The following is a 16149-nucleotide window of genomic DNA, read 5'->3' on the forward strand; positions in this document are numbered from 1 at the left end:
GTGACATGGTTTAGTGTGAGGTGTCCCTGTCCATGGCAGGGGGGCTGGAACTAGATGATCTTAAGGTCCTTTCCAACTCTAACTATTCTATGATTCTATGTACATAAACACCATCTTCTATGTGCTAAATTCAAGGCCAAAAACCAGATGTATGACTGTCACTGTTACAGAAATGTGCACACGCAACAAGAATTCTATGTAGAATGCCTGATTAGATGCTGATTTATGATACTTGAATTCACCCATAAAGCATCTGTGCCATGCTTACCAGGTGCATCTTCCAATATTTTGATAGGCAATTACACCAAATTGCTGAAAACCACAGATAAAGCCCCAGATCAATAAACGATTGGAAACCTTAGAAAGGTACAAAACAAATAGCCAGAAATAGACAAATCCTTACATCAACTCTATCTGTAGTTTAGAACAGTTTTCTTAATACTCCTCTGACTCTGTGAAGAGAAACTGATAAATGCCTAAGACCAAGGTATGAAGTGAAGAAAAAAATGCAGTCTTCAACTGGGAGAATATAAACATGGCCTCTTGAAGACTTTACTGACAATATTTCAGATATTCATATCAATTTTCTGTGTTTTGTGCGTGAAAACTTTTGAAACATTTCAAGCTATTCTTTTTCAACTTATGGCAGAAAAACTGAGGAACTAAAAAGGAACAGTAAGTGCCACAGCTAAGTATAAACACTATTCTCCTCCTCCCACAACATACCTGTCTTTTCCACCTACTTATTTTAATTTTTCCCTAGTATTCAATCACCACCATTCAATATAAGATAAAGAAGCATCACTTCTTTCTTGCATCAGCAGCTTATCTGCGCAGTATAGGAATTCTACCAATTCATACACTAACACATTTTCCTCACTTTCACAAGAACAAAATTATATTGCCCTTATTCATGATGAACAATCAATGAAGTTACACCCAAAATTAGTATACTATTCAATCTGAACCACAGCATTTCAAAAAAAACTACTGCATGCATAGAGAAGCAGCATACATATACATAGAGAAGCAGCATGTACATCTTAAAAGAACACTCTCTGGTTATGCGTAGAACATACAGTACTTGCTCCTGCAAAAAGCTGATCCACTTTCTGCATTTTCTGTGCCAGCATTCAGCTTGTCAGGAGACTTAACTGACGTTCCTAAATGCCTACATTTTATTAAGATAACAACAACAATAAAAAAGATATGAAGCACTTTCTTTCTGGGATTTTGTAGTCACATAGTTTAGTCAGAAAGAGACCATAGATTTATAGGAAGATTCTGATTGGGTGGACACTGATGGAGAAACTCAGAGACAAAAATGAAGCTTGCCCTAACCATGTTTTTATATATTAATCTGGCAAGAGGGGTGGGGGAGAATCTTTCTAGCCATTCTCTATTCAGTGTAAACTCCAATTTTCCTTTCTACTGAAAAAGATCGTGGTATCCTTCATGTAAATCACTACCAGAGTGCCAAGTTAAGTATCAACACATATTTCACTTTAATTAACAGGGATTATGCACAATAACTTTCTATTTTTAAAAATTACTTAGGCTCCAGAACAAAAGAAAATTCCCCATCACCAACCTAAACCCATGCTACTGCAATTACCACTTGCACTTGCAAAGACTTCAGCAAGAGTATATACTGTAGTAGCTGTTACAGAATTGTGCATGACAGATTGCCATCCTAAATTAAGAAACTTTGTGAACTACAGTTACTTCCTTTGCAGAACAACTGATTTGAATTCAGATGAAGATATAAATGAACCTCTGGCTGAAGCCCAGGAGCCAACTTCACTGTACATACCCAGCTGTCGTTGTACAACCATAATGCTGAAACCATAATTACTAATACCAGTACAGGATGCTAAGTTGCCCTGCTGCTTCCATTATAAGACTTCTGCTTTCCTTGTGAGTTTTCTTTATCACAATCCCACTCATGAACTCCAACATCTATAGTCTCATGTTCTTGCAAGTATTTATTTCCAACTGAATTTCTAAAAAAAACCCCAAAACAAACCAAACCAAAAACAAACAAACAAAAAAAAACAAAAACCAAAAAGCCTTACTCTTAGTTTATCTTTATGAGACAAAATAATACATCACAGAGCAATGCACCAGTTCACTGTTTTAAGGCTTTCTTTTTTAATATGAGATCTTTATAGCTTGGAGATTTATCCCTGAAAAAATTATAGTTATAACCTTAAAAAATCTGTTGCAGTTTAATTCTAAGCTCTTAAAATAATAAATAAAAAATAAAAAAGCAAATCAGAAGAGTTTGATCAACACTGAGCTTTTAAAGTCTGACAATATAAAAACATTTCATGTGTCTAGAGGCTAGAGTGCAAATTGCTACAATGGCTGAGTTTTGAAATGCAACATAGACAACGCTATGCACACATTTCTAGGACAGAAGTAGGCCCAAAACTAATACAAAGAGGATTGCACAGAATGCTGTTTATTCAGATGTTAAGTGGGTGCACTGCATAGCTATAACAAAGAAGAGATACAAAACCAAACCACACACACACACAAAAAAAAAAGGGATGCATCAACTTGGTCACCAATTGAAAAAATTAGGAACAGTTCTTTCAAGAATATAAGAGACACTGATTCATGTGAACTAATCTGCATCACATATTATTAATTTAGCAAGAGGAGGTAATCCATAAAGATATTAACTGCAATTTAGTTCTGGACACTTTCAAGGAGACCACAGAATTTTGGTTTTTTTTGAAAAAGCTTTTGATAATATCTAATGATATAAAAAAATGGTTACAATTGAACTTTTTGGCCACCTGCAAATCAGCAGAGTATGTTGATAACAAAACCCAAAGGTCTGAAAAATAAACTTAATGTCTTCAGTTTCTCATTCCTTTAGACTCACGGATTCTTAACGAGAAAACAACATTTCAAATTTCATAGCTATGTTCCATGGAAAAAATGTAATGTGGAAAATGCTTTAATCTACCAAACACAACAAACTGCACTTGAGAAAGGACAGCATAAATAGATCCAAAGTTAGAAACAGGACTAAAGAATAGAATTCATGACTGGTCAAACTTTGACCTATTTTTTATCTCTAGAATGCAGATTACAGTTTTCAGTTAATTTTTCATTTGAAATTTTAATATCTTTTAATAAAATGAGTTCAAACAAAGTCACTGACCATACACTTGGTAATGAAAAGGATATAAATTGTTTGGCTTTATGAAATTACTTCATGAGGATGCTCTTCAAGTCAGAAAGGCCTTCAACTAATGTTAGTGTTACTTATCACTCTTGGATGCAGGCCAGTGTCAAAACATGGTCCTTATGGAATGATCGATGCTTCCATTTTATTTCTTCAAATAATAAATTTGAAACTGCTTTGGAGTAATAACGTTACTAAAGATTCAAGAGCATAACTCATAAGATGATGAAATGTGGTACTTACTTATTTTGCATATGAAAAAGAAAATTACTCCAACTACCGTTTTTTAAGGAGGGACTAAATGAACCACATATTGCAAACCTAAAGTAACTGATGTTTCTTGCACTGCCTAAACAAGGGGAAAGGATAGTTTTTATTCTAAAAATACATTGCTTGTTGCACCTACAAATATAGCAATTCATACTAGCTTATTAAAATGTTTGTAACGCTTCTTGTATATATTTACCTTCTCTATGTTATTTCAACTTGATACTTCTTCATGACAGGTAATGATGCAGCCACACTGCTTCCTAAAACAGATGGAAGTTCAGAAAGTTTCCTGAGCAGTTGATCTGGCAGCACCAAAAAATGAATTTTAAAGTTGCTGAGGGTGAGATTTCAGAACTATATAAAGAAGATTGAAGTGTCACTCACAGTACTAGATAGATAGGAAACTCTTTCAGGGAATAGTAAAAAAAAAAACAAAAAATGCTCTGTAAAAGCATTTTCAAAGCAGAAAATTTTATTGCTGGTGACAAGTTGTTTCTGCAACTAGAGGTTTATAGCATAATATATTTCTTATGACAACAAATGCTGTATAGTATAAACTCAAAAAGCATGTTTGCTATCCAGAATAAAAGACTCCAATTCTTAAGACTGCCCAGTAATTTTAAAGTGCTGTGCATGAATATGCAAATATATGTCTGTCCATTTCGAAAAAAAAAAAAATAAATGCATGAATGTTGTTGGTTATGACACAGTAAAATCCAACTTGGTTCTTACAGAGTAGCCAGGAAATACAACGCTCATTTAAACATGAGATGGATAGTGTTATAAAGGTAATCCTTATAAAATTTGCCTTGGTAGCAGCTATTGGAAGCTGTGAAGGAACAAGAAATTGATCCCTTTAAGACAGCAACGGTGCCCTGATCAGGCATTGTCAAAACACATTGATGATTACACTGTATCTTGTCCTGTGAATTTCACTCCACCTAGTCAAAAGAAGATTAATTCTTAATTTTTTCATCTTAAACTTTAGAATATTTATTAATATTTTCCTTTACTACCATGTAAAGGCACCAAACTGTGTGCAGTGTCCCAAAAATTATGGTATTTCTCAAAAGCTGGAGTGCACTTTTCTTCCTTGCTAAGATATTTTTCTTCTTGATAGAATACAGAAATGCTGAGAATAAGAATAGGAAACATTTCCCACCACCACTACAAACAAAAAAAACCCCAAACCTAAAACAGATACAGGTGTTCTAAATTACATAAATAGAAAAAAAAAAAAAGGTTTGTCTCCTCAAACTTTGGAAGTAATTTCCTATAATTTCATTGCAGATATCATTAAAGAAAAACTTTTTCAGAAAGTCTATTTGACCACTCACATATCCTTTAGCGTAACAAACAGATTTTGGGTTTGAACTTTATTGGTGCTTATTTTTTACAGATAATTAATGGTTTATCTACTGTATATAATTTGATTTAAATTTTTTTTTTTAAAGTGAGAAACATCGTACAAGACACAAAGTATAGGGAACAGAAAGCTGGCTAAGTAAAAGAGGATTGTAAAAACTCTGTTAATTTCAACATAAGAAACAAATTTTCCTATATCTAATGAGTAAAACTGGTTTTTTAAGTTAACTTACACTTCTGGAAATTACATGATCAAACTTTAGGATGCCAACTTATGTTTCAGGATGAATACTTTGATAATATGTCTTTTATTAATTTTCAAAGTGTTATCTTTGTAGTTCTGATTTCATTATTGCCCCTGATACTTTCGAGATTCATCTGATATGAAACAGGAAAAGAAAAAAGTGTTATTATTAATGAGTTGGAAATAATTTAAAATCTGAACAGTTAAAACTGCAATGCTTTCATTATTTTTCTTGTTCTCTTTAGCTTCTAGAAATTACTAGAACACCCCTCCCCCTGATTTAGTATCATATGCAAGCTTGCTGAGAGTGCACTGTGCAGGTCTAGGTCGCTAATGAAGAGATTAAATAACACTGCCTTAAATACTGGCTCCATGAGCAGACCACTAGTGACTGGCCTTCAGCTGAACTTCATGCCAATGATCACAACCCTTTGAGGCCAGCAGTTTAGCCAGTTGTCAGCACACTTCACTGTCCTTTTAGAGTGTATATCATCAGCTTGTCTAAGAGTATATGATGGGAAACTGGGTCAAAAGCCATGCTAAAGGCAAGATTAGCAATATTAGCTGTCCTCATTCACCAAGCTAGAAGTTTTGCTGTAGAAGACTGTCAAGTTGGTCAGGCATGATCTCTCCTTCAGAAATCCATGCTGGCAACTCTCAACAGCATTAGATGTATAATTTTATTACATGTTTTTAATTTGCTGTTAATATGCTGGGTTTTGAACTTGAAGTAGATCTCCTCTTAACTTACCAAATACGCTTACAACACTTTTTGGGAAAACTTGTCTTTGTCTGCCAAAGGCCTACAAGTGAGGGCATTGCACTGCCCAGCTTGTAAGAAATGCACTTCAAATTATCTCAGCAATCCTCAAACCAAAATACAGACTAGCCATATGTTTGAGAGATAAAATTATATTATGCTTAATGGCTCCCATGGATAATTTCCCCCGCAGTGACTCCCTTTCTTTTTTTTTTCTCAGTTTTATCTGCACATCCATAGTTCTAAGATTTCTACAGAGGAGCAAAAAGTAAGGTCTACCTTAAGTTTATAAAATGGAATGCAAAGGATAAATATTTCTCTTCATGATGAAACATGAGTAAATTCCTGCATGAAAAGATGAAGGCATAGATTTTTTTCTTTTTCAAGTCTCTTGCAAGTCATCTGCTTTTACATTTCTGCTTTGGATCATATTTTCTATGGAAATTTTAATAACCATTTTTCTTAATTTTGTACATACAGGATTTCTTTAAGTAACTGCTTAGCCTCTGTACATTGCAATTACATTATTTTGTAGTTGTTCAGAGAAAATAAAAAGAAAATTATAACCATACAGTTAAATCAGCTCAAATCAAATTCAGTTTGAATGAGTATTAAGATCAGACACAAGACATGATGAACTCCAAAGTGGAATATCACATGGTTTCACTTAAATTTGCCCCAGTGGAATACAGATGTATTACATGAAGGAAGTACTTAGAAAAATGAAAATGCAATTGATATTGAAAACAACAACAAATCCCAGAAAAAGAGTTGGTACTTCATTAATGTCACCACATCCTTCTGAAGGAGTGTTCCCAGATCAAATTTAGCTGCTCAGACTGGTGTAAAATTGTGTGGATATAGGCCACTCATTAATTTATTCATGAGCTGTCATCAAACAAAGTAAAAGGCTTGGCTAATATTAACTCAGAATGTTCAGCATAAAAAGCAGAGATCCTCCTTGACTGAACAACAAGTCACAGTAACAATAAGAGAAATACAGGCTGACTTGAAAAAAATGATATATTCAAAATATATGGCTGTTCAACTGCTGACCCTCAGATAGGTTTCAGTGAAGCATAACAAGTAAAGGACAAAATCATGAATCATGAAAGTTTTTATCAGTTGCCAGTGAAGAGTAAGAACAGCCAACTCAATTTCAGACTGGAAGTTCCTACAGAGACCACCAACAAATATAAGAGTGACTTGTCCCTTGGCAAAGCTTGTGATTAAGAAAACCTTATATCTTGTTCACAGCCAATAAAGTGACACTGGACTTTCAGTGCATCAGATCTATATCATGTTGAGAGCCAAAATTGCTTAAGGAGTCCTTTATACCATAATAACGACTTTATTGTCAGTGATAGGTGAGTGATTCAAGGGCAAGGCTGAAGCGTAGGTATCAGAAAAATGAACTGGGGATTATAGCAGATTTTATTTGAGAGGACTGAGGCATGCAGCTGCAGAAACAGGCATTGCATTTCACAGTGAGCAATAAAGGTGGTTGATTCTTAGATACCTTTGTGACTTTTTTGATAGTACAAAACAGGTGAGAGCAATGACATGCCCTAATTGCAATTTCTCTGATACCTATATACCTCAGTATTTTAGGACTGCAGGATTTTCAAACTAGTTTTACTGCATGACAATGGGGTATGTTGTAGGCAGAAAAAAGAGTGGATACAACAAACAACTTGGCCTTGAATTTTAGAAGAATATGTTTCAGGGGAGGGTGGGGAAACGCGTTCCTCCTCAGCCCCCAAATCAACAAGTACAACATACTTGCAGGATCTTGCAAGAGATTATGAACATCTTGCAAGGAAGACAGACTTTGGAAACTACAGCCCTACAATTCCTAGGAAGATTATGGAGGAGATCCTGCTGAAAATCACTGCAAAGTAGATGAAGGAAAAGAAGGCATTTAGGAAAAAAATGAGCATGGAAAAAAAAATGAGTCAGGTGCAAAGAGCACCTGATTTGATTGTCTTGTATAATGAGCAGACTGGCTCAAAGCACAAGAACAGTGGATGTCCTTCCTCAACTTCAGAAGGACTTTTGATGTGATCTCCTATGATGCTTTTTTACAACCCTATCAGGGAGAGAAGCTCAACAAAGGCATTCTGTCAGAAAAAGAATTTGGGGTTCTTAAGAGGCATCTAAGCCCCAAAACATGAAGCTAAATACTTGCAACGCGCTGGCAGGAATTGACAAAGATCAATTATATGTTGATGATTGTGTACACTTAGAGACACAGTGAAAAAAAGAAATCTGTTGCAGAAATGTTTTTGTCAAGATTGCTTTATTTCCAAACCCGAATCAAAGTAAAATAAAACTATATATTTAGAAGAATATTCAGGCTCTAGAGTGAAAATCTGGAGAGAAAGAATACCTGAGAGAAGTTCTGCTTTGAAAACTACCTACAATTTCTTAATTCTCAAGCTATCACATTTTTGATAATTAAAGATATGCACAGAGTTTTCAGAGTTTCCTGTGTTTATATGTATTCAGTGTTTCTTGTTTCGTAGACCTTTTTCTAATTACTTTTAACTGAATCATTAACTTCTGTGCTCTCTAAGGATATCTCTGGCAAACATATGTTTTTTATATTCAGTTAATATACCTTTTTTACCTTGTTAGTTGTAAAGAAAAAAACAAAGCAATCCCCCTAGCTTAAGGGACAATTAGTTACTTGTTTTATCTGAAATTGAAACAATTTAACACAAAGAAAATTTAATTTTCTTCAGCCCTTAAGTACTGCATGAGCAAATGAAAAAGATTAATAAAGCCAGAATACATTCTCAAGAAAGCACCATTAGCTGTGTTTATTGTTATATAACAAACTAATAAAACTGTACCTTGATTGTTTCTATTCACAAATGCAGTAGTATGGATGCAGTAGTAGGATGATAAAAAAATTTCATCCCAAAGAACTGGAATATTGCAATTATTCAGGTTATTGCATTATGTGTTATTTGATTTCATCCATCTCATTAATGGTACACTACAAAGAATATAGTTCGTATTGTTTCTTTGTATGATATTAATGTAAATGATATGAACATGGAAAATGTAACGTCTAGATTAAACTTACTGGTTTCAGACTAGTAACTTGAACAAAAATATACTACTAGCCCAGCCATAGTCAAAATGAAACTCTCAGAAAATTGAAGTTATAGAGTATCCTTTTCTCAGGGATATAAAGATGTTAATTCAGAATCAAAAGAACCTTATCTGCTCAGATTCTGATGTATCAGTTCAAGTTCTGACAAATTATTAAGTCATTTGGTGAAAATATAGAAATATATTTTTTATGTAAGTGTGTTTTGTGTAGAAGACTGTGGCTTGTAGACACCACTAACTTAATAGAGTAGAAAGGACAAAGCAAGAGAAGCAAGGTCACCATCAGCAACCTCTGAGCAGCCTTCTTATTTACACAACTTCTACAGACAAAACAGGAGTGACTATTCAGTTTACTGAAAACCTGGGGTTTTCATTACTACTGTTAGCAAATTGTATATTGTCAGGAGAAAATATCACCAGACATTTTATTTCTTCTCTGACTTACTCAAAGTATTACAGAATTTTCCTGGTTTCAGCTGGGACGGTTATTTTTCCTCCTAGTAGCTGGTGCAGTGCTGTGTTTTGGCTTTAGTCTGAAAATAATGCTGGTAACACACTGATGTTTTAGTTGTTGGTCAGTAGCACTTACTCTGATCAGGGACTTTTCAGTCTCTTGTGCTCTGTGCCAGTGAGGAGGAGCACAAGAAGCTGTGAGGGAGAAGAGACAGGACACACAACCCACAGTAGCCAAAGGGATTTTATGATTCAATGATAAAGGCAGTTTAAGGTCTGCATTTAACCCTGCATAAATAATCTTATTTGAGGATCCAGGTATACTGCAGGCAAAAGTGGCAATTTTAGCATCTATAAACATATGTGAACTTTACAGTATTAAATCTAGCCACCCTTCACATTTGAATTGCAGTAGTGGAGAGCTCAGTTCGTCATAGCTGCTCAACAGACTGCCTGGGACTCATATCAGAAGTAGGTCACTATCAGAATCAGAGGTGAACCCTGCAATATCAATGAACACATTTTATCAGCTCCAGATCTAGCTAACTAAAAGATAGCTCTAGAATATGCATAAGAACTCCATTAGTGCCTCTTACCCATAATACAGCATACCCGCTGCTAATATCACTGGACTTTCTACCCTTCTCTGCTTTGTGCTGACTAATGGGAAAGCAGTGATGCCCTGACCTGCAGAACTCTAGAGGTCCCCACAAGGCCATTCTACAAACCATGTCACCAGTTCAGAGGAAACAGACTCGTTACACAGTGATATTATTTAATATGTTTCAAGGTATCTCAGGAGTTAATAGAATTATGTGACTTCAATGACTGTGTTCTTTTGCTTAAAGAGCAAACTATTATTTTAGAAAATAAATAAGCAATATGTAAAAGACTGCAAAGACATCAGCTATTAATGAGTTTCTGATTCCATGTACATTTTAACTCCATATATATCTAACTTTAATCATTACTGCTTCTAAAAAAGAGATGTGGAAAATCATTGCTTTCTGTAGCACCCAAAGTGATACAAAATGGCTGGTGATCAGGATAGTTCTTCAGAATTCACTGCAGTGGCTAACAAGAGCTCAGAAGACCTGGCCCACTCTTAAATTTCTACAGCACCAAGGTAAGTGTGGCAAAACAGCTAATGTCATATGGAGATACCACAAGCCTGGGGAAACACCATGCAGAGACATCACAAATCCCTACTGTAAAGCTTAATACAGCTCCACAGGGTTTTTTCGGCATTCCCTCATGACATGCCCAACTGCATACATCACAAGTTACTGAAACTTTATCACAAATACTGAGCAAGTTAGCAAAAGACTAGAACATGAACTCAGTTCACAAGCACTGCAAGATGAGAACCAAGTTTATGTACATTCTACTTTCTTATTTAGGTAACAAGTGGTTTAATGTTAATAGATATAAGCAGACCTGCGACACCAAAAATACTTTAAGTATTTTGTCCAGTTAATGATCAGCTCTATCTCTTTTCTTCTGCTGGTTTGAGGCCACTTACTGACAGGTCTATCTATTTTTCATGAGCCTCACAGGACTAGCATGACCTTGCATCAGGCTCCTGCTAGACTTTGCATCCTGCTCCCTTACAGTAGTTACATTTCTGTGTATATTTTCCCCCGAGATTTGTTAGCAGCTCTGAGTGATATTTGGACCCTACTTGAGTCTCTCATTATCTCACTTGAAACAAAAGTTTCCATGTTTACTTTAACCAGAACCAATGCTCTGCAATACAAAGCACTGTGCAAGCAAATATCCAAAATCATAACTCTCACATACAGTAACAGAATAACAACAGACACCATCCACATGCAGAAAGGAACTGGGGAAAATCTACAAAACATGACTAATGTTCTGCTACCCTTAAGAAATAGCATGCTCCTTGAAAGATTATACAACCTGGAAATATTACATCTATTTCATAAAGTCTGCATATTAGAATATTCATACTAAAGACGTTTATTGTTTAGGCATGATATGTTGTACTAGACATTGAGGTCTAACTGAACCCTTAAAATATTTATGTATAGATAAAAGACATTATTATAGGTAATTTAATGAATTCTAGAGTTTCAAAATTTTAAAGAACTTTAGAAGTGATCACACCTTTCTATGGCAAGGTGGTGCAGGAAAAAATAAACTCACAGCCAAAGTTTCCTTTCATAAATGCCTTTCTGATTTTAGGAGGAATCTGGCCTTATTGATTTACTTTTGGTATCAGTGTTTTGTACTTAAATGGTCATTTAATGTACTTATGCACTGAGTGTTCCACTGTTTCCACGTTCCTCAAAATGCTGATATTTGTATTTATTTAGAAATAATTACTAAATGTTTTATTATAGATTTGTCTTAGTTATTAATATTTTTATCTACCATTATAAAAGCAGCATCATGAACAAGATTTTGTAAACACTGGTATGTATAGTGAGTTGGAAAGTAAAAGAATGTCTGTTCCGTAAAGTGATCAAAAGTCAACATTGTTGAGGATACACTGTCAATTGATTATGCAATTTTCCATTACTTAGGACAAGGTTGCTACTCTGTTTTACAGAAAAAAAAGGACAAAGACTACCTCACACATTTATTAACACAAGAGTAAACTAACTAAGATAAATGGGAAACTGTCATGATCTCATTTCTGAATATACCTGAGACTTTTTTATATACATAAAAGAGTTTTCAGCAGACAGAACTTACCCTAAAGGCATTTAGTGTAAACGTATTCTTCAGTCCTGTTAATTTTTGCAGTATGCATGCTAAAATTCTTTGCAAATGACTGACTGAAAAACATAATAACATTCCACTCTGATCATAGATGATCACTTGCATGGTAAAAAAAAACTTAAGAAATTTCCAGTTTCTTTTAATCTATTGAAAATATAAACAGCATAACTGAATCAAAATAAATGAGATAAAATAAGCTACATTTCATTTCTGAATGCCTAGTATCTTGATTTTCTTTCTTCCTCTGTAACAACCTAGTGCTTTATGATAAAACAATTGCATTAACGCAATATTAAAAATGGTTCTTTTTGAAGAATTAAATCCTAGAGACATTATGCAATTTAGCAAGATTGCCTGTACCTAATGAGGAAAAAAAGAAAATACCCAGCAACAAAAAACCAGAAATCACACTAGCTAATGCCAGAAAGAACTTAAGCATGTACAAACCCATTCTTTATTTCACTGCATTTTGCACATAACATGAATCCTGTGTTTCTGGAGTTCACATCAAATAAAGAATAAAATGTTCCATTCCCAGTGCTGAGGTCATTTGAAGTATAAAATATACATGCTTAGAATCTCCTTTCTTTAGGATGAAACATTTCTTTCAAGAGCCAAGCAAGGTTTCAAAAGAAAAAAAAAATCATTTTTGACAAGAAGGAAGCTTTCATTGTTAAGATATTCTCAAGGCAAACCTCTACTGATTGCTAATTTAGGAGGTGTAAGAATTAAACTTTGTAGTTTGAGACTGAAGAAATTAATTTATGTTAGCTGTAAATTAAGAAACAAAAGATTAAAACCACATACCTTTCGGGAATGGATTTCTTTCACGTATAATGGAAGTAGAAATTCAGATATTCCTTCAAGTCGTATTCCTTTTTTAGTCACTCTCAAATTTCCCATTCCATCCTACAATTAATAATATATATAATTCACTTTAGAAAATAACCTTATCCAGAACAAGCTAAAAAGAACACAGTAGCTGGCCTAATACCTAAAACTAATGAATACTGTCCCGCTGTTCGGAGCTCCTCTGATGATCTTGGACAGCAGCTAGATGGGGGAGGATTTATAGGTAAAGCTTCATCTAGGATCGAGGTATTAAACTGTGTAGCCTGATGATGAACTGCATACATTATTCCTTAGCTGTACCTAATGCAAGGGTACAAATGTAGAACCTAAGTATTCCTTTGCTGAAGAGGTGAAGCTAGATCTAGAATTACAACTTCTACATCACTAGTTAATTTTCTCTAAATATATATATATATAACATTAGGAAGCAATCTGCTATTTTTACATAGTGAAATAATAGAAAAAATCTTATGTCATTATTAGGAAAATATCATACACGAAGAAAGAAAAAAGGGGGCTTTTATTAGTAGTTGATCGTCACTACTAGGAACATGTTGCTGGTGAAAAGAAGAACTTCAAAAATGTTGAGGGCTGTTTTCAGCTGTTATTTTTTTGGTTTATCTGAATAAAAATAGGAAAGGGGCCATTGCAAAAGCCTGGATATAACAAGCAAACCAAACGATTCAATGTTTAATATCATATAAGCAAAGAATAGTTGCATTTATTGGCTTTGGCTGCATTTTTACAGGAAAAACTATGAAAAATAAGGCTTTGGTTTTATTCTTACAGAAAATCAATGAAACTTGCTTGAGACAGAATCCTTTTGCATTCTGATAGAAATTCAAGACTTTTTACCCCTGGATGCTTGTTACTATAATCCTGACAGAAGATAATTCTTTACCATACAGGCAGTGGAATTCAGCTAGATCCGCTTAAGTGCAAAATTGCCACATTTAACTTAATTGCTGATTAAATGTTTTGATGCCATTGCTGACCCTAATGTAGCAAAACAGTAAGAACTTGCATTTCTGTTCTGTTGTCTGAATTGTGAAACAAATAACCACCACTTGCTGGGCAGTTGTAAATAGCTAGATAAAAGTGTACCCAACTGCTACAGCTGATGCTGGAAGAGGACGCCGAGTCAAACACTATTATGCTTATCTAAGGATGGTGTAGCCACTATACCATTACAGCTATTCCCTTTCAAATCAAATGATGCCAGTATGGCAGATATTTGATTGACATCACTCCATCCACATCTGAAGCAAAACTGTGAAAATGTTAATTCTTTCTGACAACAAACAGAATTACACTTCATACAATGCAATTCAGCCGATAAAGTTTCCGAAACACAGCAAGGATATGTGATAGGTAGCTTTCCACGCTATAACAGATCTGTAAAGAACATACCGTTAGAAATCATGACTTCACATATGAGTTATAGGACTTGAAGCCTACATGCTTCTGACTACAAACCCAGAAACTACCAGAGTCAGAAAATATACTGAACTCCTTTCCAAAGCAAAGAAATATGGAATAACAAAATGTAATGTTAAGGCTTTCTATAGTATGGAATATCCTTGTTAAAGTAATGGCATCAAGAGAAATTCACAGACTCTGTAATAGTTTATATGTTTACCAAAATGTGTAACTGATTAAATAAAGCCAAGAACTTTTCTTCAACTTTTGTTAGAAGTGTTGTTGTATTCAAACTATATATCATGGTTTAACTTTGTCCAGCAACTAAACCCCATGTAGCTGCTCACTCATACACACACCCCATCCAGTGGGATGGGGGAAAAATCAGAAGAGTAAAAGTGAGAAAAAATGTGGGTTAAGACAGTTTAGTAGGGAAAGCAAAAGCTGCACACTAGCAGAGCAAGGAATTCCATCACCACTTCCCATCAGCAGGCAATGTTCAGCCATCTCCAGGACAGCAGGGCTTCATCATATGTAACAGTTACTTGAAAAGACAAAAGCTGTCACTCTGAACATCCCCTCTTCCTCCTTCTTCCCCCAGCCTTATATGCTGAGCATGATGCCATATGATATGGGGTATCCCCTTTGTCAGTTGGGGTCAGCTGTCCTGGCTGTGTCCCCTTCCAGCTTCTTGTGTACCTCCAGCCTACTCGCTGTGGGGTGGTGTGAAGAGCAGAAAAGGCCTTGACTCTGTGTAAGCACTACTCAGCTATAACTGAAACATCCATGTATCAACACTGTTTCCAGCACAAATCCAAACCATAGCCCCATACCAACTAACATGAAGAAAATTAACTCTACCCCAGCCAAAACCAGCACACTATGATAGCTGAATTACCAAATGCTTTTTAAAGAAGTAATGTAATATTTTAAAATGTTTTCCTTAAATCAAGATATCAGATGTCTATAAAAATTATTTCACACATAAAACATCAAGCATTTGTAGGCTTTCTAACAAAGTGCAATATAAGAGAGTGGTGACTATTTTTGAAAAGGAAGTAAGACAGACTTTACTTCTGAATGTGTAATCTGCATTATTATCCATTAATACTCAATTTCAGCAACCCTGTTTTTCTAGATATGCTATAGTAATAATTTATAAAATCGTAATAGGAAAGAATCACTTGAGAAAAAAAACAACCACCATGCTCTATTTTTCTCAGCAAATAAATACTCAACAAGAAATACGTACCTATTTATTGATCTTAAAGGTCTTTTCCAACCCAGTCAATTCTATGATTCTATGATTTGGATGTAAAAATATTTTCTAACTGAAAAGGCAAATTCAATATGTTGTTTTATCTGCTTCTATGGAACATTTGTAACTGTCAGGCACAAAATAATACGTACAATAAAAGTGGAGGTAGGGGGAAAGGCTGAAATAATACAAAGTCAAAATTCCAGAAAACTGGAAATGCTGAAATTAAGTTTGCCTAGAAAAATTCTATCTGTTCCACCTTGCATGTATGCAAACAATAAAATCTATAGTTATACATACTATCTACCATCGAATCCCAGCTAATTCCACACAAGGTTGGCTAATCACTATTTTGCTTTGCCTCATTATTTTCTTTGCATCTATTGCACTCTGTTAAAAACGTGCTTTGAAGACAGTACTGTCAGTTTCCCTCTTGGCTTCTCTTCTCATAAGTGTTTATTGCT

At 34.8% G+C, this 16149-nt stretch overlaps 1 protein-coding gene across 3 annotated transcripts in view; it reads right to left on the reverse strand.

The window, feature by feature from the left end:
* Positions 1-16149, reverse strand: part of SGCZ (sarcoglycan zeta) — a 438735-nt gene that overhangs the window by 110823 nt on the left and 311763 nt on the right. For all 3 annotated transcript variants that reach the window (XM_057420312.1, XM_057420309.1, XM_057420310.1), the window contains exon 3: positions 12964-13065. In XM_057420312.1, the coding sequence (XP_057276295.1) occupies positions 12964-13065 (102 nt within the window). The remainder of the gene's footprint in view (positions 1-12963; positions 13066-16149) is intronic.

The sequence above is a fragment of the Pezoporus wallicus genome, unplaced genomic scaffold (genome assembly GCF_028554395.1).
Source record: "Pezoporus wallicus isolate ANWC-B61680 ecotype Strahan unplaced genomic scaffold, APGP_CSIRO_Pwel_v1 contig_5552, whole genome shotgun sequence".
Classification (NCBI taxonomy): Eukaryota; Metazoa; Chordata; class Aves; order Psittaciformes; family Psittacidae; genus Pezoporus; species Pezoporus wallicus.